Consider the following 22992-nt stretch of genomic DNA (forward strand, 5'->3'; position numbering starts at 1 on the left):
GAGCCTAATTCCTGACAGCACACTTGTTTTCCAGTGCTTTCTGTAATGGAGTCAGAGTGATGTTATATATTGGCTTGTGTTTCCAAGGAACTAACTTGATAGTTTAACATTGTTTGTTTTTTTCACTCCAAGATAAAGCCCCTTTAAGGCAGTGGTTTTTAAGTTGTGTATGTTAGTTTTAGATGTCTTATACTCTCATCACTAAAACAGGTTTAATTGAAAATGTTTAATTTGAGACCATAGTGGTACTGTAAACTAACTTAAACTAATTATTTCTCCTCTGAAAAGAGTGAATATTTTAAAATGTATGCAGATTGCAGACTTGTGCATAGAACACACTGACCTCTATATAACTTACTGGTGGACCAGACCAGTTATTTTAAGAAGGCTGTCTAATCTTTGGATAGATTTTTTTTTTTTTTTAAATGTAACTGAATGTCATCAGCAGGCTAACTCCATAGTTTGAGCCTAGCCTGTGGCTGTTACTAAATGTACTGAATTACTTCACCAGTATGATGCACTAGCTCTCCCACTGCTGATTACAATATGTAATCATAATATTATATGTTGTGATTTATAATTAAATTGGCTATAAAATATCAGTTGGGCCTGTGACAGTATACTTGCAGCAGCAGAATTATGTATTGGACCAAAAACTGGTCTCTCGCATTGATGGAAAAACACAAAAAAGCTTTACAGACCATCATGTAAAATACCTTTTTATAGGAACTGTTATGTCCAGCTGTTAGGAAACTTGACAATGTGGTAGGCTTTTTCCCCTTTATCAGATGACATAAACCAGGAAATTCGAAGGTAAAGCTTGACACTCTCCTTTTCTATGTCAAGGGATTTTTAATAACTTACAGTATGTATTCACATGTATGGTTCAATTTCTAGATTTCCTGAATCTTTCTGTTTATAACTTATCCTTACTTCAAGTGCATACATAACTAGCTTCTTTTAGGTATTTTAATATAAATATAGGCTAGGGTAGCAGTTAATGGAATCTTTGTGGGGAACTAAATTAAACATACTTTAAAACAGTAGTTTCTTTCTGTAATTTAAGCTTTGTCTTAATTGCCTTCAACTCTAGATCCCGAAAACTTGAAAGAAAAACTTAAGTAAAATGTTGGGGCCTGAAAAACATGGAGTTAGGTAGTAAACCTATGCTGGTGCAATCACATGATACAAATGCATTCTTGATCTTTTTTGGCTCTAACATGGGACTGAAGTCTGAAAAGATATGGAAGTGTCTTAATTATCTGTTTACCTTAATGAGAAAAATAAGTTTTTACTACTGAAAGCAGTGCATACTGAAAATAAATTATGGGAGTTACTAATCCACAAATTGTCATCAAGTTCTGATTATGGAATCTCTTTGCTACTTAAACCATCAGCCAAAAACAAAAAACCCAAACCATAGCTTGATATTGTCTCAAATTCAAACTTGATTTTTTCAGGACTGGTTTTTAGTTTTAAAGTAAAATGATTAATTTTACTGAGAATAAAATATGTAGAACATTGCAACTTTACGAAGTCTTTGTCAGTCATGTTTGATAACAAATCTTACAAATGTATGTAGTGTTGTATCAGGTATATTATATTAGTCAGTTTTGGGTTTATACCAAGAACTCTGGTTTTTGTTTGAGCATTTGTCCACATAGATTCCACTGTAGGTTTGTGCTCCCCATGCACGAGCCCAGAATCTTTTAGCCAGCAGTGTCAATTGGGGCTGTGCATTTACCCATGTACTCTCTCACTTCCTACAACAAAGGTAAAGGGTAGAACAGCTGCAAACACCACTCCATTCCTTCTGACTACCCACTGTCAGTGTCATTCTCCTTTCTTCATAGTTTTTAGAGAGTTCAGAATTATAGTTACTGTAGTTTTTGATAAGTTTTATTTGTCTATTGGTTTAAAAAATAAAAATGAAGCAATTTCTCACCTCAGTACAGAGAAGTAGGCCCAATGACAGAGAACAGGTCTCCAGGTTTTAAATCTGTCCTGCTTATGAGACTGCTATGCCTGCTAATGATGTTCCTATAAAATGTTTGTTTTGTTTAGGGGAGTCTAACTGCTAGCAAGTGTGCCACTTGTACCTCTTTTCCTAAGCGCACACAGAGGACTCATGATGCCCATTAACAAAATATTTTCAGTTGAAAGATCTACGTGGAGTATGTGTGACTTAGAGCTATCCTCTCGGAAACAGTCTCTTCCTGCTTCAAACCAGGTTTCAACAAGTGGTCCTGGCTACAAAGCTGCCACTCTGAGACATGAGAGATCTACTAGCCATGAGGGACCTCATGCTGCTATTGAGCATTCTGAGCCTTCTAGTCAGCCCTCCTTGGGTTAGTCTTCTATTCCCGGAGGCAGGGAAGAACAAAGATCTCCAGATGGGACTCAGGACTGACTGCAGTCTCTGATACTGACCAAGAAGAAGGCCAAAAGTCGTCATGCTAACTTGGCTTTTTTGAAACTACATCACAACTATGAGCCTTCAAAGGCTGGTGGATCATGTTCCTTGGTGACCTACATTGCTTCGTCAGTACCGTTGGCATCGATACTTTATATGTTGGAATATACAGTCTGACAAGACTTCTCCTGGGACTCCACACTTGTGCTATTGATCACTGTACACAACAGAAACCGGTGGAGAACATCTGACTTTTCTAGTCAACTCAAGCCTTATAAATATTTCCAAATAATAATGTTCTTCATTAAGTAAGCATCTATTATTTTCATTCTAAAATGGAGCAAATGCAGGTATTTACTTTTGGCCGACCATCAGTAGTTTGTTTGTTTGTAGAGAAAACTTTTGCCCCAGTTATTTTTGGTTTCAGTGCAGAGAATATTTTTTTCATTTGGACTAGTTCAAGCAAAGTTGAAATGCAAATTGGAAGTTGAAAACAGGAAAGCTTGTTTTTCTCTTCCAATCTATAAATTAAAAATCAGTTGGGAGAGGATGAGATCTATTAATTCTGATAACTTGGAAGGACATGGGGCTGGATTTGCAATATACTTAAGCACCTAAAGATGCAAGTAGGTGCCTACTGGTATTTTCAAGAGTACCTAAGGTTAGGTACTCCTAACAATCCCAATAGGCACCTTCAGCATTTTTAGATCCCTATAACTTTGAAAATCCTATTTGCATAGGTAGCGTCTTCACTAAGCGCTAAAGCAAAGCAGCTGTACCAGTGCAGCTCTGGAGTCAGATGCAACAGATTACAAAATACCATTTTTGGGTCACCTTTCTGGGTAAAACCACTCTTCAGTCTTTAAATGTATGCATCAATGGAAGTTGGGGACTGCGTAGGTTCTACACTGACAAAGTGAAGGTCAACTGCATGGACTTTGTCCCAGGACTAACAAAAAAGTCAAATGAGACAAAGTATAGTCACTTTCCTTTAAAATGAGGTTATTCACCACACTGCCCACCTTGTACCAAATAACAAGCTTCTGAGGGAATGCAAGTCAAAGCCACTTATTTTTTATCCCTGCACCCTTCAAAAATAAGTCTCCCATGCCACGCATATCATTTATCTACTGTTGTAAATAGGAATGTACATACCATGCCTCTCACTTTTTCCCCACAGTTTTTCTCCAAATTATCTCAATTTTTTTTCTATAACAACTGTCAGTGATAAATCCCTTCATCAAGACCATTATGGGCTGTTGGCAGCCTTCTTATTTAGGAGTGTTTTGTAATAAATCATAATTAGGTGTCTGAGATTATATGCCAAAAAACCTAACCCAGGTTTTCATGCAAGAACTCGTATGTCCAGAACAAACACCTCTTTTGTTTATTTCAACAAACAAACAAAACCCCTCAGGTCAGAGATGACTGATTTTTAAATCACCAATATAAATCGGCAAGCAAGAACACTGATTTAAATAATTGATTCTATTCTTGTTTAGTATTTGTACTTTTTAGTTACTTTCCTCTATTTAAAAAAAAATAAAATTGATTGTCATTGGTTGGTATTGCCATTAAAACATGTTGATTTGCAACCAGATACTGTATAGCATTTACACTAAGGATATGTCTATACTGCATTCACAGGCTGTGATTGCAGCTCGGGTAGACATACCCTAGGTAGCCTGGGCCCCAGAGCAGTGAAGCCAGGGCAGTGCAGGATAACCTGTGAGTAATTACCCAGAATTCTGGGTGGGCTTGTAGTGCATGCTGAAGCAGTTTCATTGCTCTGGAACCTAAGCTAGCTTTAATCTAGCTAGCTTAGTTTACCGGCACTTGCTCCGTTTTTAGACTGAAAATAATAGATGCTTACTTAATGAAGAACATGATATTTTGACATATTTATAAAGTATGAGTTGACTAGAAAAGTCTGATCTTTTCCTCTGTCTCTGTATTAACATTAAATTTGAAATTGACAGCCTACAGTAAGCCCGTAATTTACTACAATACATAAAAATGCTTTAAATATTCTGCATCAATAAACACTGAAATTTTGGGCTTGTTTTAAAAATTTTTTGATTTAAATAACTCAATTTAAATAAAAATCTGATTTAAAAATCATAGGTTTTTATCCATTCCACCTCAGTTTCACAATATATTAAGTCTTGGTAATACAGTTTACTACTAGAATAAATTATTGTAAGTCCTCTGTTAATTTATTATCTTGTACTGTAGGGCCCCTATGTGCTGCTACTCATGGATGAGTGTCCCATTATATTCAACCTGGTACTAACTTAACAAAAAGATGGTCCCTGCCCCAGAGAGCTTATACTTTTGGTTGTAATATAAGCAGTGATGCAGTAGGTGGATAAACAGATGGGAGCACCAAGAAACAATGAGACAATACTGTTTGCTATGATGGGCAATGATCACCGCATGCCAGCTGCCATACCATTGTTGAGGCTTGTATAGGCATTGTAGCAGAAGAGTTCTAAAGGGAAGGGAGGAGACATGTAAGTACTTTTGTCAAAACTTAGAAAACAAGCAATGAAGGCTTTCATCAGTAGAGCGGCGGTGAGAGTACACATATGCTATGGAGATTAGAGAATTGGGGGTGGGGGGGGAAATAGATTTTGAAGGGCCTTAAAAGTACAGACAAGTAGCTGAGAATTTTAACACTTTCACAGGAAAGAGGCTTGGCTTCCACATCTTCAGGTGAAGAATCGGCCAGAGGGTATGGGGGGGCTGGAGTTTAGAGTCTTTAGAAATTCACAAAAAGAACAGGAGTACTTGTGGCACCTTAGAGACTAACAAATTTATTAGAGCATAAGCTTTCGTGGACTACAGCCCACTTCTTAGAAATTCAGCTTAAAATACAAAGCTTTATAGGAGTCTAGTGCCCATAGGTAGGTTGAGACTGAGGGCTGGTCTATACTACTGGGGGCGGGGGATTGATCTAAGTTAAGCAACTTCAGCTATGTGAATAACATAGTTGAAGTTGACTTAATTAGATCTACTTACTGAGATGCCTTGAAGTCTCTTCACTGCAGTGTGTTGATGGGAGACGCTCTCCTGTCGATTCCCCTTCCACTTCTCGTTGAGGTGGAGTACCAGAGTCGACGCTAGAGCGATCGATGGTCGATTTATTGCATCTATACTAGACACGATAAATTGATCCCTGCTGGATCGATCGCTGCCCATCGATCCGGCCAGTAGCGAAGACAAGCCCTGAGGCTATGTCTACAGAACTTATGTCGCTCAGGTCTGAATAAATCACCCCGAGCGACATAAGTTACACTGACCATAAGCGCCGGTGTGGCCCAAATTCTCCCACCGACATAGCTTCTGCCGCTTGCAGAGGTGATTTTATTATGCTGATCGGAGAGCTCTCCCATCAGCGTAAATCGTCTTCACCAGATGTGCTGCAGCAGTGCATCTGCGCCGCTGCAGCACTGTGTGTGTAGACATGCCCCAAGAAGCAGCCAGTGATCACGGTGCTGCTTATTTCTTTTCCTTCTTTATTATTGCACTTAAATGATTCACTTTTTGTTTGTCCCTTTATAAATAAATAATAATCAGGAATCATGGTTAGTTTAACCAAAGTATAGTGTCTCTTCTGCTAAGGATACCTTTTTATTACTTTGGAGTTTGTGTTTTTTGTAGGTTTCCTTTTTCTCTTTTCCTGATAGTTGGTTTATATTGCAGGGAATTATTACTGTGGTACTGGGATTATTCAGTGCTACATTCTAACTGCCAGTTTTGGCCTTTAGGTAATATCACACCTATGCAGCAACTCCCATGGGGCTTGCAGATTAAGTGACTTCTGTAATATATTTTAAAAAATCACTTGAGTTTTAAAGATATTAATTCTTAGTAGTGTGTGTGTGTGTGTGTGTGTGTGTGTGTGTGTGTGTGTATGTGTGTGTGTGTGTGTGTATATGTATATATATATATATATATAACACACAATCTAACATTAGAAGAAGTTACTGCATATGCCTTGCAGTAGCATCTTGAAAATAAATGTTTTTTTTCTCTGCATACTTCATGCATTGCTCATCTGTTCCTTTATTATTTATTTATTTTTTCACCTTGCTAAGATTAGAAAGATTCAGAATTCCATGTCAGCAGCTAAGGTTTTCTGATTATGTAATCTACTGTGATGTGACTGAGTTATTGGTCTGTGTCTTCTGCTTGCTGTTTTTAATACTTTTATTTTTACATAGTGTGGAACAGGGAAATTTGTGAGGTTGGAAGGCATTCTGTCTTCTAACCCTGACTTACTTGCTGCATAACCTTTGGGAAGTACCTTAATCTTTTGCCTCAATTTCTCCATTTGTAAACATGGACAATACAAACTCTCCCACCTCAGACCAGCTTTAAGGATTTATTAGTGTTTTCACAGTGTTTTGAATGAGTAAAATGTGCTAAATGGCATCATGATGTATTTGGCACTTTACAGAACAAGTGAAATGATGCAGAATCCAGAAAAACTTTCAGTCTAAATGAAGACCGGGACAACAGGAAAACCTTCTATTAGCAATTACTATTAACTCTTTAGTTTCTAGGAGTTAATCTTGCACTCAACCACTTGGAAAAACTAGAATTTACCTTCTTGTTTTTCTTCTGTAAGGACATTGGTAAGGAAAGGAAAAGTATTGTTTTGTTTTTCATTTTGTTTTCATTTTTTTCATATACTTAACAAATCAAAACTCTCTTTTAAAATGAGCATACAAACTGTTTCATCTAACACACATTGTAAAACAGTGTCTTATGTTGTATATGTTTGCTACTAATGCATCACAATAGAATGCCATGACACCATAAGACAAGTTCCAGGCTATAGACAGAATTGTTTAAGATGCAATTGAAAGGATATTATGGTGCCTAAAAGTTACCTTATCTAGGTTTTTATATGGATTTTCCCTTTTATTCAAACATTTCCAAGGATTTGAAACGTTCGTTACCAGTTGGACTTGGTCTCTCGGAAACCCAAATAACATCTCATGGCTTTGACAGCACCAAAGAGGGAGTCATTGAAGCAGGGCCATTTCAAGGTAAAAACTATTTGTATACCTACATGATTTTTACATTTCAGCAATTTACCTGATTTAGGCATATTTTTAAAGGCATAGCCTCTTAAGACTCTTTTCAAACTCTGTAGCTGTTTTACACTTCAGCATAAATAGCAGTTATTCTGATGTGCAATGCATACCTTAGGTGTGAAATGTGTGTTTTCCTCAGTTGCTGGGTTGCTAAAATGAGAAATTGATATCCAGTTGTCAAGGGGTTTTAATGAAAACTTAGATTAAGTAACTTTTAACTAGCCAGCAGTTAATTTTAATAGTTCCTTTCCTATAATCATGATGGATTTCTTAATGAAAAGATTCTTGGTGTTACAAAAGTATGTATGCTATTTGATGGATACTGGTAATTTAAAAACTGCTATATTAAGAAGGGAAAATTTAGGTTGTTATAGTAAAAACTCTATACAAAATTAGAGCTATATAACTAAATCATTGTTAGAGGTATTGTTCCAGTTGTAAACATAGCTCAGATCAGTCCCACTGTCAGTTATCACTCCACTTCACTTTTCTAAAGCAGATAGAATTACAGTGAAATTCTTTTTCCCAGCTCTGTAGTGGATTGTTCCAGTGAGACTAAATTGTTTCCTCTTTATTGTGATGTATATGTTGTAAAGGTTCTTAGCCACCAACCATAAGAATCAGTCCTAAAAATGCTACAAAAATTTGGTTCTATTGAAGATGTATCCACCATTTTACTTGCTCAGCATAGAGCTGCAGGTTTCTTTAATTTGAATGGATTTATTTAAAAGCTAACCTTGAGAAAGGCAAAATTATTAAACGATCCAATAATAGCACTTTCTCTTTAATCTACTGTCTGAAAATAAAGAATACAGGAAAGAGGACATAAATGAAATCTTAATAAACCATTATATATAGTTTTACTTTATCTAGAGCAAGATTATGAATTTAAAAAATCTGACTGAATATTGAGTGAGCAGCGGTGAGACTGAGTCTTTGTAGTTGTAGGTATAACTTGCATATATCCTTGCTTTTATAAGTAAAACCTTAAAAATGCAAAAATGAAGCAAAAAAGTACAACTTGTTACATAATTAAAATGTCTCTGGCTCATGAGTGTTTGATGAAATATTCAGTACAGCTAAGAAAAATCTGCGTAAATAATAAACACTGCTTGCCATTCCCTTTTCTTTTCATTCTATCTCTAAGGCAGTAATACACTAGTTTAACAGAGCAGGTACAACAGAACTAATATCAAAATAAAGTGTACAGGACGTTGTTCAAGCTATGCTAATAATTCTTAAATGTCATAAATGCTTAACAATGTAAGCAACAAAATTATTAATTTTCAGATGTTATAGAAACAGGGAACTTCGTGCTTTCTCTGTGTGAAACATAGATTATCATTAACTGACCTGAATTTAAACATAATACTCCAGTCTTTCTCCAAAACCAATTACTTTAGATTATTTCTAATTATGTTTTTCCCAAATGAATGAGAGATGATGGAAATTAGGCTTTGAATAACCCAATAGACAAAAAGATAAAATATGATTAACGCCAAATTTTAAGAGCTTTGATTTCTATTCAGTAGAATGGATAAAAAACAAATACATGGGGGGGAGGGGAGCAAAATTAATAGGGATGGGATGGGGGAAGGGTATTGTGAACAATGATGCTTAAGCAAAGTTGGATACTCTTGTGCCAGAAGCCAAGAAGACTTAAAGAATGAAAAGTTGTTTTTAGTTTGCTTACATTCCATAATTAGACACTGCTCCTGTAATAAGATCCTTGTGGGCAAACCTTTGTGCCTGCATGAATCCAGTTGCAGAATTGGAGACATTAGTACCTAAGGTATTGCCGCTCTTGTAAAACGTATCATCATACTGTGACAAGATAGGGAAAGTTAAATAAATGTCTTTCAGCCTTAACTTTGTTTGTGTGTGCAGATTAATGATGTTGCTAAAAATGTTATGCTTTGCTCTTACAGTTGGAATAATGAGGGGAGACAAATTTTCCATGCTACAAGGACATGTATAAGAAACATATGCTGAGTCTTGCTTTGGTTATTTAAAGAGCTCTTTTGGGATGTTACTGAATTAATAAAGTATAATCTTTCTGGAAGCCATTAAAGGGTACATAATTTCTGGGGGCACATTGACCCATTAGGTTTTTATGCAGTCTTCAAAAAATGTTATGAAAATTAACATGCTCAGGCACAAAATTGACTTGCAATACCATGATGATCGATTTGGGTGAGGGCGGGGGGAGGGGGTTATTACTGATTTAGTCACTCATCAAAAAAAAGTATTTTGTCTTGGGCAAATGGGGTGAATTTTTCATGGTTGCCTCTATACAATTAAATTGACTATTTTATTACACCTCTACTTCGATATAACACTGTCCTCGGGAGCCAAAAAATCTTACTGCGTTATAGGTGAAACCACGTTATATCAAACTTGCTTTGATCCGCCAGAGTGCGCAGCCCCGCCCCCCCGAGCCGCTGCTTTACCGCGCTATATCCGAATTCATGTTATATCGGGTAGAGTTATACACCTCTACCCCGCTATATGCTTTCCTTGATGTGGAAGAGTATAAAGCTATGAGCTGTATCACTTGATAAAATATGTATAATAGCTTTGGGAGCACAGCACTCTTACTGTTAACACAACAATGCCCGTAACTCAATATTTTTAATATAATTAATATTTATAGTAGGCCTTTTTCTGCTAGACAGAGAACCACACAGGCTAATATTTTAATAACCTAATGGCTCAATCCTGATCTCAGATACTTAAGCATTCTTGCTGCATATTATAGACATATAGCTACTACACTTCATTAAAATCTGTTCCTGCACCTGCTTATCTGAAATTGGAATTGAATCCAGAGTCCAAGTATCAACCCTCAAGGTTAGGAGTATTGCATGATAACGGTAGAGTGACTTTTACTTAGATAAGAAAAATCAGATTTCAGCTGAAAAGCAGCCATATTGATCAGTATGAAAGTCATTTTATTTGTTTTCTTTCTTGCCTCCTATATCTGGCATTTTGTATTCATAACTTCCAGTCATACTGCCAATTTCTTTTAAAGAAAACACACAATTAAGTCAGGAGTAACTTTGATTTCATATTAACAGCTGCTTCTTTCTAATATATCACTACCAGAAATCCCAAGAACTATTCCATACACTATTCTAGTTTTGTGTTGATGTTACAGGTATATCGCCAATACTAAAAGCTATCTCTGTACATAAAAGTACATATTTTCTGAGGAAAGAAGATGATGGGTTTTCATGATTAAATGTGTCCCCTTTTCAGGTTCCCCAGCATCACCCATATCATCCGTTATATCTCCTAGCAATGCAGCAGCTAGCAGACTGGCTGGACAAGGGAGTGATTTAATTATTCCCACAGGTATTCACAACACTGACTGGATACACTAGTGTTACACTAACATCTTTGTTACACTAACTCCTACTGCCTGTAATAATTTGACTTTTTTTACTAGGTGGGTGTGTAATTCCTGCTATTTGGTGATTCTGTCATTTCTGGGCTTCAACAGTTTGCAAAGTAACCTATGCTTTCCCTTCTGAACAACTTTTCCTGCTCCAAAGCATTAAGTATAATCTGTACAGCTCTTTACTTTTTATCAACAATAAATAAAAACAAATGACATTTAAAAAGTACTCTAGGTGTAATTGTTAGTGCTAAAGCAGTCAGCTTTTTTCTCTTTGCCAGCCAAATCAGAGACATGTTCTAATACTCCAAGTATGAGATTGGATTTTGGATTTCATAACACCCAAACTGGGCTTTGTCCCGACTGCCTCTGTGGCTTTGGTCAAGTTACTTAACCTCTTTGTGTCTGTTTCCTCCTCTTTTAAAAGGGGAGAATACTTAGCTACCTCAGAGGCGTTCTGTGAGGATTAATTACTTAGTATAAAAATTATGTTTTCAAGGTGTAAATCACATGTTGGTGCTCAGTGCTATAAAAGAATGTCTGGAGACATATGCAGAAGCATCCTGTTTTTACAAACCCTTGTTTACAAATAACCTGGCAAGGTTAATACATAGTGTTCTGTAGTATACGAGATGTGGCAGGTGCAGGGATAGTCTCTCTCTTTTTCTCTCTCCAGTTTAAATGGGCTTTCTGAATAATTACACCTTCATATGCCAATGTGTCTTCTGCTAATAATTCAGTTTTTCAGCCTGGAATGCTATTGTAAAGCCTAATGACTAAACTTTCTTCCTTATAACTTGCTTTTTTCCTACCTAAAGAGGGACGGGGGCCACTGTCAAGTATCCTTTTTTAAATAGCTTAGGTTTTTAACTCTGCCATGTGTCTAATAGTTCTTTAGGAACGTGAAGAAAAACATTTCCATACTGACTCTGTCTTGCATTTGATGCCAGGCATTTTATTTTGCGGTTCCTTAGAAGTGAAGTCAGCAAGGGTCTGTATATGCTACTAAGTACACTAACATAGCATCAGGAGCCACGTGGAATGCGTGTAACTCTGGGAATTCGTCCATGTATTAGCAAACTACCATGCTCTTCGTTAATTTTTTTTTTCATTTGTACAAAGCTAAAGAGCACTTGGCATAAGTTGGGTGGTCAGTGCATATATGGCAATGGAGGGTGCTGCCAACAAAATGGCAGCAACATTTTTTACAATTTTGATATTGGGAGTCAGCTTTTCAATTCAAAATCAAAATGTGCAATTTGAATAACATTCTGTACTGACTGGTACCTGCAAAAAGTTGGGACTGATTATAGTGTACTGATGGTGACCCTTTATTCTGTTTCACTGCTTGCTGTGGTTTCTTTATTGCTGATTTTGAATGAGGACTAATGAGTTCCACTATCTCCGTGAATGAGAACCTAATAAAACTATGAAGTACACTAACCTTTTTACATGCACAGGAGAGTTATGATTCTCCTGTTAATTTTAATTAAACATGTTGAGGATAACAGCAGCACGATCTGGAAAAATGTGAATGTCTTACTCTTATGTTAACAAATATTGCTTTGACAATTCTGTACATCTTAAGTTGGCTGTACTTGGTGGCAGCAGTTTGATTGTACTTTATATACTTCTGTAACTTACTAACAATGGCTTGTAGTGTGTAAAAGTTTTTTAGGTTGGCTAATTCCAGCAGAATGTTGGACTGTTAGACGTTGCCTAAATGCTGTATTTAAATAACTAAACAAATATCTGAATTACTTGTTGAGGGTAGTAAAAATTCTGTACAGAAACACCCATTTAACTTTATCATACTTTCTTACTCAATCTAGTGTGTGTTTACCTAAATTATTCACTTACACAAATATTCTGGTTTGATTTTAAAATCAATATAGATATACTTACCTTTATTGTATGCACTTTTAGGCCCGATTAGCACAAAACTGCTTTTTGAAAACAGTCTTTCATGTCCATTTACCAAGCACCGTTCACATAAAATCTAGTTAGATGCATAGTTTGCTTTTCCATGCACAAGTGCTGTTTTAGGACTCTTTGGATATGCAGATATATGCTTGACTTTTTTTAAAAACATGGGTCCTAAAGATTTTCTGTGTCTTACTTGTTCAGGTGGTGTAAGAATGCAGCAGAAAAGTGGGCCAGTTGTTCTAGCAGATGAAGTAAAGAATCCAGCGATGGAAAAATTAGAGCTTGTGAGAAAATGGAGCCTAAACACTTACAAGGTTTGCAAGTTTACACATGTAAATTTATGTTGCTGTTTCCAGTCTATTGCTAATGTAAATTAAAATTTGTAAACATATCATATTGCAACATACAATGTGTTGAAAGCTAAAAATCTGTCATTGTTATGGAGAAACATATATTCTGAATTGATGTAGATATGACTTGGTAAACTAGGCCTCTTACTGATTTGTTCTTTTTCCCTCAGATTTTTTAATCTAGGTTAGAACTCCAGAATCTTCTGTCAGAACCTACATAGGTGCAAGATTATGTATAGATCTCTTAATTTTTTATGATGCAATGATAGCTTTTAAACCTTATTTACATGACAAAATAGGGAGTCGATTATATTTTCCCCACAAACATACTTACTTGAGCTAAAACAAGTTTAGTGAACTTCAAAACTAATGCATAAATCCTACGTCTTTTTGCTAGTGGAACTGCTACGTTTTATATGATTTTTCATTGGGTAGCATTAGCTGCAATAAAAATGTGCAATACGGTTGTTTTTATCACCAATTATCAAAAATTTCTCTTAATTCGTTGTCATTAGTTTTCTGACCTCTCATCCCTGCTGGATTTTTTTTTCAGTTTTTGAATTTGAGATTACATCTGGTATCAAGGTGACTTCTTTGAGATTTTTTTGCTCTGGTATTTTTTTTATATTTCCATGGCATTTCTTGTGTTCAAGTGCACCCAATAACCTGAATTTGATGAAATAGTGCAGAAACAAGTGAATAAGTAATAAAATGGTGATGATAAAGCTCATTTATTTTGCTAGTGACAATTACAAATGGCTCCCCCATTGTCCCATTTTTCAGGCCCTTGACATAAGGATATATTAGTGCACTTGTGGCAGTAAACATACCACTGCCAAGAGCTCTAAATTTAGCCCAGTTCAGAGCAGCAGTTCCCTACTCTTCCTGAAACTTGGCTGACTGAGAGCTGGAGGGAAGGAATGGGATTATATGTGTATCGGTGTCAGGCTCTTCACCACTTCTTCAGCCTGTGGAGAAGGGAATGCTTTAGAGTGGAGAATCCCCACAAATCTAAGAACTCAGAGAGAGAGAGAGAGAGAGAGAGAGACACCCCCATCACTACCGGGATCTCTAGTTGAGCTGAACTTCTTGAGATTACAAAAATTTCCCCATTTTTGACTGGGATGAAACTAAAATCCTTTAACGTCTTTCACAAAAAAACCCAAAACCTAATTCTAACCACTGGGCTCTCCAGCCTCTCGGGATGTGGGTGATGCAGGTTCAAATCCATGCTCTTAATCAGTCTTAACAAGGACTTGAACCTGAATGTCTGACGTCCCTGGTGAGTGCCCTTAATACCAGGCTATTGGCTGTTTTGGGGTGGTGTGCGCCCTCTTGTTCCAACCAGAAATTCCACCCTGGACCTCAGAAACCTTTCTGATGAAAGTTTTGACAAAACTGGCAAGTTTCCACAAAAACTTTTGGTTTCAGCTGATTGGCATTTTTTGATGGGAGAAACAATTTCATCAAAATTCCCTATCCGTTCTAATCGCTGGTACTCTTAGATCTGTGTACTGACTTCCTCCTTGATAGGGGTGAGAACAAATGAGGAATTTTTTCAGTAGCAAATGTGATGCTGCTAATTATAACCAGTTCAAAAGATTTGTTCAGGACAGAGGCCTGCATCTTTTTTTTTTTTTCTTGCTCAGTTCCATTGGTTCAGGGACTTATAATTTCATGTAATCTAAATTGCAAAGGTCTGTCCAGCTGCTATTTCTGCCTACCATGTTTCGTTTGAGAGGGAACTAATATTTTGCCTCCCCTTGTGAAGAAGTTCTTGGAAGTTCTCTGTACCCTCCAGTCAGGTAGCCTGCCGACCCTTGGGATTTGAATTGGTGCTCCACAAACTTTTGTTGAAGGGCCTTTGATCTGGCTTTTTGTTCCACCTCTTACTAAAAGACTCCTTCCTGCTGGCCATCATCTTGGCTCAAAGTTGCAGGCAGACTGCTCATTCACTTACTGCAGTCTTCTACAAAGAAAAGGTGGCTGAGGCATATGCAAAACCTTGGCAAAGTCTCAGTTATTAATTTGAAACAGTATATCTCTGCCAAGCTCTTTCCAAAGCCACGTAGTCATCTCAGAGAGGTCAGGCTGCATGTTTGACTTACAACAACGTAGAAAACAAAGCGAAACAAAAACCCACATTCATTACTGCTCAGAGTGCCCACACTAAACTTTTTGGAACATGGAGTAGGATGTGTTTTTGCCTTAAAATCCAAAGGTTAAACATTTATTGCCTAAAGCTGCCGGATGAGTTAGTTTGTGAATCCAAGTCATGTATGATGTCTCTGAAGTCCCTATGCTAGAACATTTTTGGGCTTTTTCCACCAAAAGGATGGGATAATTCAGGGCATACTTGCATAACATGCCCTCATTTGAAATCTGTCTGGCATCTATACAGTGGTTGGTGATTACATTTATGAACCCCCGTACCTCTGTTCTGCACCAGGAACAGATTATTAATTTGGGAGGACAGTGCTTTGCTGTGTGTGACTAGTGCGTTTCCTGGGTCCACCTCAGGGAGGTCATTGCTGGCTAATTTCCTGCACTGTGGTTCTGTGGGGGCACATATGTGAAGGAGAAAAGGTCACTTACCTTGTGTAACTGCTGAACTGTGAATGTATGGAATCTACATAGCCACACCAAAATCTGCTGCCCCTAGTTGGATGCCCAAATACTTTCAGGGCTTCTGGTGATGGAGAAATTGGTGACAGTTATTGATGGGGCCAGGGGGCTATTTATACCCAAGGCAGACATGCTTTCCACTAACACTGCACAGAATTTTCTATGGCTGCCTGCCTAGGTATGTAATTCCTACGATACAGCTCTGAACACATTTGTAAAACAGGAGTTACATCATCTAATAACCCCCTTTAATGTCAAATGAATTAGCAAACCTTTACTGTTACACACCTTGATGGAATTTATATCCTCTAAGAGAGAGCTAATAGATTTCAGGCTCTGACTTCTTCTTTCTCCAGGCTACTCTACCTAGTTACCATTTAGAAATAATTCTTGCTGTGAAATGATTAATTGCGTAATCTGAATATAAATTCTTAAATCAGCCTACTTCTAGCTTCACATCACTTGGGACTTCAGTATCCATGTTGATTATTCTTACTACCACTTTGCCTTTAGCTTCCTTTCCGTTCACAGGCATTCTTGATGGTGTGTGCCATTTTTCTCGACTACTGTAGGGGTCATACCCTGAACATTGCAAATCCTTTCATTCATTATGATATTGGGAGATTCTCCACCTGGTCACTCCACTTGGTTGTGGGACAGGGGAGGAGCGGCTCAAAATTATGCCAGTAGAAGATTGAGTTTAGCAGAGCCGACACCCACCCAAAGTGGATTTATCCAGGGCTAGATTCTCTTGTCCATTACCTGGAAGACCCTGTATTGGTAATAGAAACTAAAGTAAACTGTAACAAGGGATAGCTCGAGGGAGGGATAGCTCAGTGATTTGAAGATTGGCCTGCTAAACCCAGGGTTGTGAGTTCAATCCTTGAAGGGGCCATTTAGGAAACTGGGATGTGTGTTTTTATATATAATAAATTTATTTATATATAATAAATAATAAATAAATAAATCTGTCTGGGGATTTGTCCTGCTTTGAGCAGGGTGTTGGACTAAATGATCTCCTGAGGTCCCTTCCAACCCTGATATTCTATGATTCACAACTCAGAGATAGATGTAGATTTCATTTTTAGAAGGTACACGCTATACATTTTTAAGTGATTTATTTTGAAAACTTACAGATTAGTTTTACAGCTATATCAGAAAATGAATGATTGATGGTTATTTCATTTATCAAAGGTCATTGAAGCAGATATTTAGGAAGTCATTGGGAGGTGAAGTATCTCCAATTCGACAGGTTAATCATTAATATTTGAAGGATTTTCTTGCCATGCTGTATTAGGAGGAGAACATCACCAGACAGACATTTAAATTGTTTTATTTAACTAAAACAACAATGTTATGTATTCTGGATTTTTTTCTTCAACAGTAAACATATAATATTATAACAAAACAAGCATTTGAATGTATTAAACATTCAAGTTTTTTAAAATTAGGTTTGTTTTTGTTAAAAATTTTTTTAATTAAAATAGTTAAATGAAATATTTTAAAAAAAATTAAAAATTGACTGTGTCATCCAGGTCAACATGAGAAACTTAAAATATTGGTTTCTGCAGCTAACTCAGTCGTCTTTACCTTCATTTTCTTGATCATAATCTGGAAAAGAAAAACAAGCTTTCCTGCTTTTTCAGGTCCCAAACGATTTCTCAATTTGGAATGAATTAGCCCAAAGGAAGAAAATATTCTTTCTACACCAGCAGAAGAAGCTACTGCTGTTAAGTGAGATTATCACTTCAACAGTCTCTGAATCCAAGTGCTTAAGTTCACTGGTGTGACTTTCTTTAAAACATCATCAGCATACATCTATTTCTTGAATGGTTCACCCTTAGCTTTGAACTTTATTATAGTTGGCATTATGGAGGGATGATTGCTGGATGTCCATGTCATAGCCAACTCCTCTTCTTCAGCAGTTAAGGTTTGACCCTGGTACCAAGTATTGAGAGTATCTGCAAGAAAATGAGCTGGAGATAATGCTTGTCCCACTCGTTTTTTTTTTTTTTTTTTTAATGCTTGTAATTTAACTCTGTCATTGCATATTTCTCTTTTTAAGATCTATCTCAGTTCCTTCCAGATTTCAACAGCATCAGCAATAGAACAGCTATTTCCCTGCATTTTGTTCAAGGCTACAGAAATAGGCTTCAGGGTACTCGGCATTTGTTCAACATTTCTCTTAAGCCCAATGTTGAGAACTTTGGCTGTGACAGTGCCATCTATTTTTTTCATGATTTTATTCACAAACTGTCATCAGATTAGGCCAGTTCTTGATACAGTGCTCAAAACAGTCCACTACGGAGTTCCATTGCACATTTTGTGGGAGAGTTAGCTTGGTTCCTCCCACTTTTTTCAGAGCAGCTGCTATAAAGTGGTTGTTACGGAAGTATTTTGCAATTTCAACAACATTAGCCTTTATTTCTGGAACACTGAAGTCTTTGGCTAGGAGGTGCATCAAATGAGCACTGCAACTGTATGTTGTTCTTCGAGTGCTTGCTCATATCGATTCCAATTAGGTGTGCACGCACTGCGTGCACGATCGGCGGAGAATTTTTACCCTAGCAACACCCGGTGGGTCGGCTGTGGAGCCGCCTGGGAGTGGCGCCTTCATGGCGCTGGATATATACCCCAGCCGACCCAGTGCCCCCTCGGTTCCTTCTTACCGCCCGAGACGGTCGTTGGAACTGTGGAGTGCAGCATAGCTGTCCTCCACTCTCCCTAGCTTTTACTTCCCGGTTTGGTTAATTGTTCTAGTTCTTAATAGTTATATAGTTAGTGTAGTTTTGATAGTTGTAGAATTAGTTTTGTAAGTGAAGTTAGTGGGCTGGAAGGGGTCCCTCCCCCTTCCTCCCTGCGTGCCGCCCAGGCTCATGCTCAAGGCTCCGGGGTTTAAGCTGTGCTCAGTCTATTCGAAGCCTATGCCAAAAGGAGACCCCCACAACTCTTGTTTAAAGTGCCTCAGGGAGTCTCACCAGGCCGAAAAGTGTAAGATCTGTATGGTTTTGAGGCCTCGAACTAAAAAGGAGCGGGACTTTAGACTTAAGCAGCTCCTTATGGAGGCGGCCCTCAGCCCGGATCCTCCTTCGGCATGCCAAGTTCCAGCACTGAGTGCCTCAGTGCACAGTACTCCGACGGCGGCTTCAAATACTGCACCGTGGGGAGACTCGAATAGAGACCCACGGCACCGGTCCTCGCCGGCACCGCGTCCAGCGCAAGCACCTCAGCGCCGTTCCCTGTCCCCAGGACAGAAGAGACCTCACAAGCCGGAGGGGGCTGCCTCCCAGCAACAGGCACTGGCACCCTCTTTGCCAACCTCAGATTTGCATCCGGCACTGGAGCGACCGAGGTTACAGGCGCCGTTATCAGCACAGTTGACTCTGGCACCGATGGAAGGGCCGTTGAGTCCGGTGTTGACTGGCTCCCCGACCTGCACCATGGTTGAGCCCCGACTTCCATGGACGCCGGAGATGTTTGCAATGGCGAGGGACCTCATTGCCCTTACAGAACCGGCACCGGCTCAGGCTATGGCACCACATCTCACCCGTGCGGTACAGTCTAGGGGCAAGCCAGCCCTAATACATCCACCATCTCTGAGCGGGGACACTTGGCACCGTTCCTGATCTCGTCCCGGCGCCATTCTCTATTACGTCACCGGTCGTACTCACGGCCCAGATCTTACTCCCGGTACCATTCTGCCTCGCAGCACCACTCCAGACCTCGGTACTGTTCGGGCTCCCGACGCCGCTCCCGGCACCGGTCAGAGCACCGATCCCATTCGAGAAGCCGCTCCTGGCATCGCTCCCGCAGGCGGTCTTCATCGCGATCCAGGTCTGGATCTCGGTACCGGCATGACCATCGGCACCGTTCTCGATCCCAGTACTGCTCCCTGGCACCACGCCGACACCGTTCTCCTGTAGCCCGGCACCGCTCAGCATCGTTCCCAGCAGAGTTGACGCAGGCATGCTCCACACCGCCCTGGCCCTCGTGCTCTGCCTCACGCTCTTCACAGTTGGACGGTGCCTCCCGCTCAGCCTGTCCCACACCAGGCCAAGCAGAGGATAACTTGGGTCACTGGCAGGATGAAACCCAAGACCCTAGCCAGGAGCCTGCACAGTGGTCCTTCTGGACCCCGTGGGCGTACCACCAAGCCCAAGGGGTTCCACCTGCGGCCTCCCGCTCAGTCTATTCAGAGCCTCGAGTACCGGAGGCCACCATCAGTCTCTCCTCCCCCCCCCCCCCCCCCCGGAGGGTATGGAGGCGCTTGCACCTACCCCAATGCAGGCCCCAGACCCTGGTACAGCAGATCCTGGACATCAGGACCCCTCGCAACTGGACCTGCTACAGGGGCTAATGGATCCTGTGGCATATTCCTCATCTTCTCCAGATGAGGCAGTGGCGGGGACAACAACTTCGGGTCCCCCTCCGATAGACCTACGTGCTCACCAAGACTTTTACGCAGGGTGGCTCATAATATGGACCTCCAAGCGGAGGAGATAGTGGAGTTGGAGGACCCGTTGGTGGACATACTTTCAGCTGACGCCCCATCCGCACCATTCAGGCCAACGCCAAGACAATATGGCAGACCCCGGCCTCTATCCCACCCTCAAGATCTGTAGAGCAGCGGTTTGGTCATTCGTACATACCTTCACCGCTCACTATGTGTTAGTTCAGCAGTCTAGAGACGATGCAGCGTTTGCTCAGCGGTTCTGCACTCAGCGATGTCTCACTCCGACCCCACCGCCTAGGTAAGGCTTGGGAGTCACCTAATTGGAATCGATATGAGCAAGCACTCGAAGTAGAAAAAACGGTTACTCACCTTTGTAGCGGTTATTCTTCAAGATGTGTTGCTCATATCCATTCCAAACCTGCTCTCCTTCCCCTCTGTTGGAGTAGCCGGCAAGAAGGAACTGAGGGGGTGCTGGGTCGGCTGGAGTATATATCCAGCGCCACTCCAGGGGGCTCCACAGCTGACCCACTGGATGTTGCTAGGGTAAAAATTCTCCGACGACCGTGCACGTGGTGCGCGCACACATAATTGGAATGGATATGAGCAACACAACTTGAAGAACAACAGTTACAAAGGTGAGTAACCGTTTTTTGTTAGCTTGGGACTCTCTCTCTTAATTTCTTCTCATCTTGGATACATTTGCAGTATTGTCTGTGACCAAGCTGTGTACTAGACATTTGAACTTTTTTTCACAGTTTGTTATAGCTTTTACAGTATTCTGCTGTGTGTGCATTTCCTGATGTATCAATTGTTTCTGTATGGAAGACCGTCCCTTCTTCTGTTGTGTCACAAGCACATACAACAGGATCATTGTGGACATTGTTCCAACCATCAAGACTCAGGTTAACAATTTTATCCGCTAGACCTTTTGCACACTGCTCAATTTCTCTTTCCTACACTTTAACCAGCAATTTGCCTGCGACATCTGCTCAGTTGGGTAGACTGTATCCTTGTCTTAATGACTGAACCATGTTAATGAAGTGTGGGTTCTCAATCATATGGAAAGGAGAGTTTGTTGCATAAACAAACCAGGCAATTTTTTCATCAGTTACCTCTTTTTTTGAAATCTGCTGGTTCTTATCACAAACTTATCTATGGCTGTTTTTTTGCTACAGGTGATATACTGTGGCTATGTGACATACATGATGTGACTGAAACATTATCATTGGTAGATAACTCTGAAACCACAGAAAATAATGGTGATCTTGAAAGTGGATAGTCTTCAGAATCCTGTATGTTGAGGATGGATTCTCCTAAACAAAATAAGTCAATGCAGTTATTTAATTATTATTACCATACTGCTCATTTAGTATTACTCATTGCATTCCCTGACACTCAGTACTACTTTAAAGGTAAAATTGTAAAAGGAAGATCAGCCTATTTCAACTATTTATTTATTTTTTTTATCACAACTGCATCTAAAGTGATAGTACCATAGAGTGACAACTATATTTTTTGCTCAAACATGAGAATTCAAGAATAGTCCAGAAGGAAGACAGGCAGTCCTTGAGAAAAAGAGTATGAAATAAAAAAGTTTACCAACCTGAAGATCCTGCATGTTCAGACATGTTCCTTTCATCATCTTCAACAGCTTTCTCCTGAGAAGGAACACTTCTCATGATGACGTTTCATTTGGGCAACCAGGCTTTGCATTTCTTTATTGCACTGTTTGCATTTTGCACGCATGCCTGTCTTACCCACAGGTAGAGGAACTTCATTAAAATATTTATTCTCAGTTTGTTTCTTCTCACTATAATTTTTTTTCCATGTTTCGCATCATAGATTGCCCAGCCAAAGCCACCTACTTTATACAGGGCACCTGACCTCACTAAATATTTTGATTTCTTTTCTCTATCTGCTGGTGGGAGGATAGAATAGCCACATGTCTGGACTAACCCACTGAAAAGAAAAAAATCAAATGAGAAGATAATCATTTCCCCTCTCTTTAGGTTCTCTATTTAACTTCCTCTTTGTATAGTTTATCCTTTGGGGGCGACTCAGTTTAGCTGATTGCTATTGTAAGCTTTGAACACCACTTCTATAGAATCCTCACTCTTTTTATTCCTTTTCTCGCCCATTTGTGAATGTTCATTTTTAGGTTTGTTTTTTCCCCTACGCTATGTTTCTGAAGCTGAATGCTTCAGAGTCCTCTTTGATTTTAAAATAAAAAACATTTTGTCATGTCTGACATGTTTCCTTACCTCTTGCTCACAAACATTTTGTCACCCCTTGCTCAGATTTCCTCTTACATGTCCCTTCTTTGTAAGTTTGCATATCACCATCTCTGGAAAATAGCCAGAACTTATCCTTACCCATACTATGCTTCTAATGCAACACTTAGTCATACTCTAATCACATTCTGTCTAATCTACTGCAATTCCTTTTATGGACCTTTTGTGGTAACTCCATACTCCTCAATGTGCACTTTCTCTCTTGTGCTCGCTCAGAAATGGTACTGTATTGCCTTCATTCTCTTACCTTGATAGCTCTGATTCCAACTGAAAGTTATGTGCCCAGCTGGTCATTTTTTAAATAACATTCTGTGGACTGACTCCACCTTTACCCCTCTGGTCTTGTCTTGTACTTGCCAGTTCTCCCACTATCTTGGGTGTCATCTACATTGTCAATTCAATTTAAAAAAGTTTTATTGGCACAACAAAGGT

The 22992-nt window shown here is 39.3% G+C and overlaps 1 protein-coding gene across 12 annotated transcripts in view; it reads left to right on the plus strand.

Moving 5' to 3' along the window:
• ARFIP1 (ADP ribosylation factor interacting protein 1) overlaps nucleotides 1-22992 on the plus strand; it is a 64394-nt gene that overhangs the window by 31313 nt on the left and 10089 nt on the right. For 6 of the 12 annotated variants that reach the window (XM_005307371.5, XM_005307373.5, XM_024103402.3 and 3 more), the window contains 3 exons: nucleotides 7362-7470; nucleotides 10777-10872; nucleotides 13043-13155. In XM_005307371.5, the coding sequence (XP_005307428.1) occupies nucleotides 7362-7470; nucleotides 10777-10872; nucleotides 13043-13155 (318 nt within the window). The remainder of the gene's footprint in view (nucleotides 1-7361; nucleotides 7471-10776; nucleotides 10873-13042; nucleotides 13156-22992) is intronic. The other 6 variants (XM_065597834.1, XM_065597837.1, XM_065597832.1 and 3 more) reach the window with 1 other exon arrangement.

Source organism: Chrysemys picta, chromosome 5 (assembly GCF_011386835.1).
Source record: "Chrysemys picta bellii isolate R12L10 chromosome 5, ASM1138683v2, whole genome shotgun sequence".
Lineage (NCBI taxonomy): Eukaryota > Metazoa > Chordata > Testudines > Emydidae > Chrysemys > Chrysemys picta.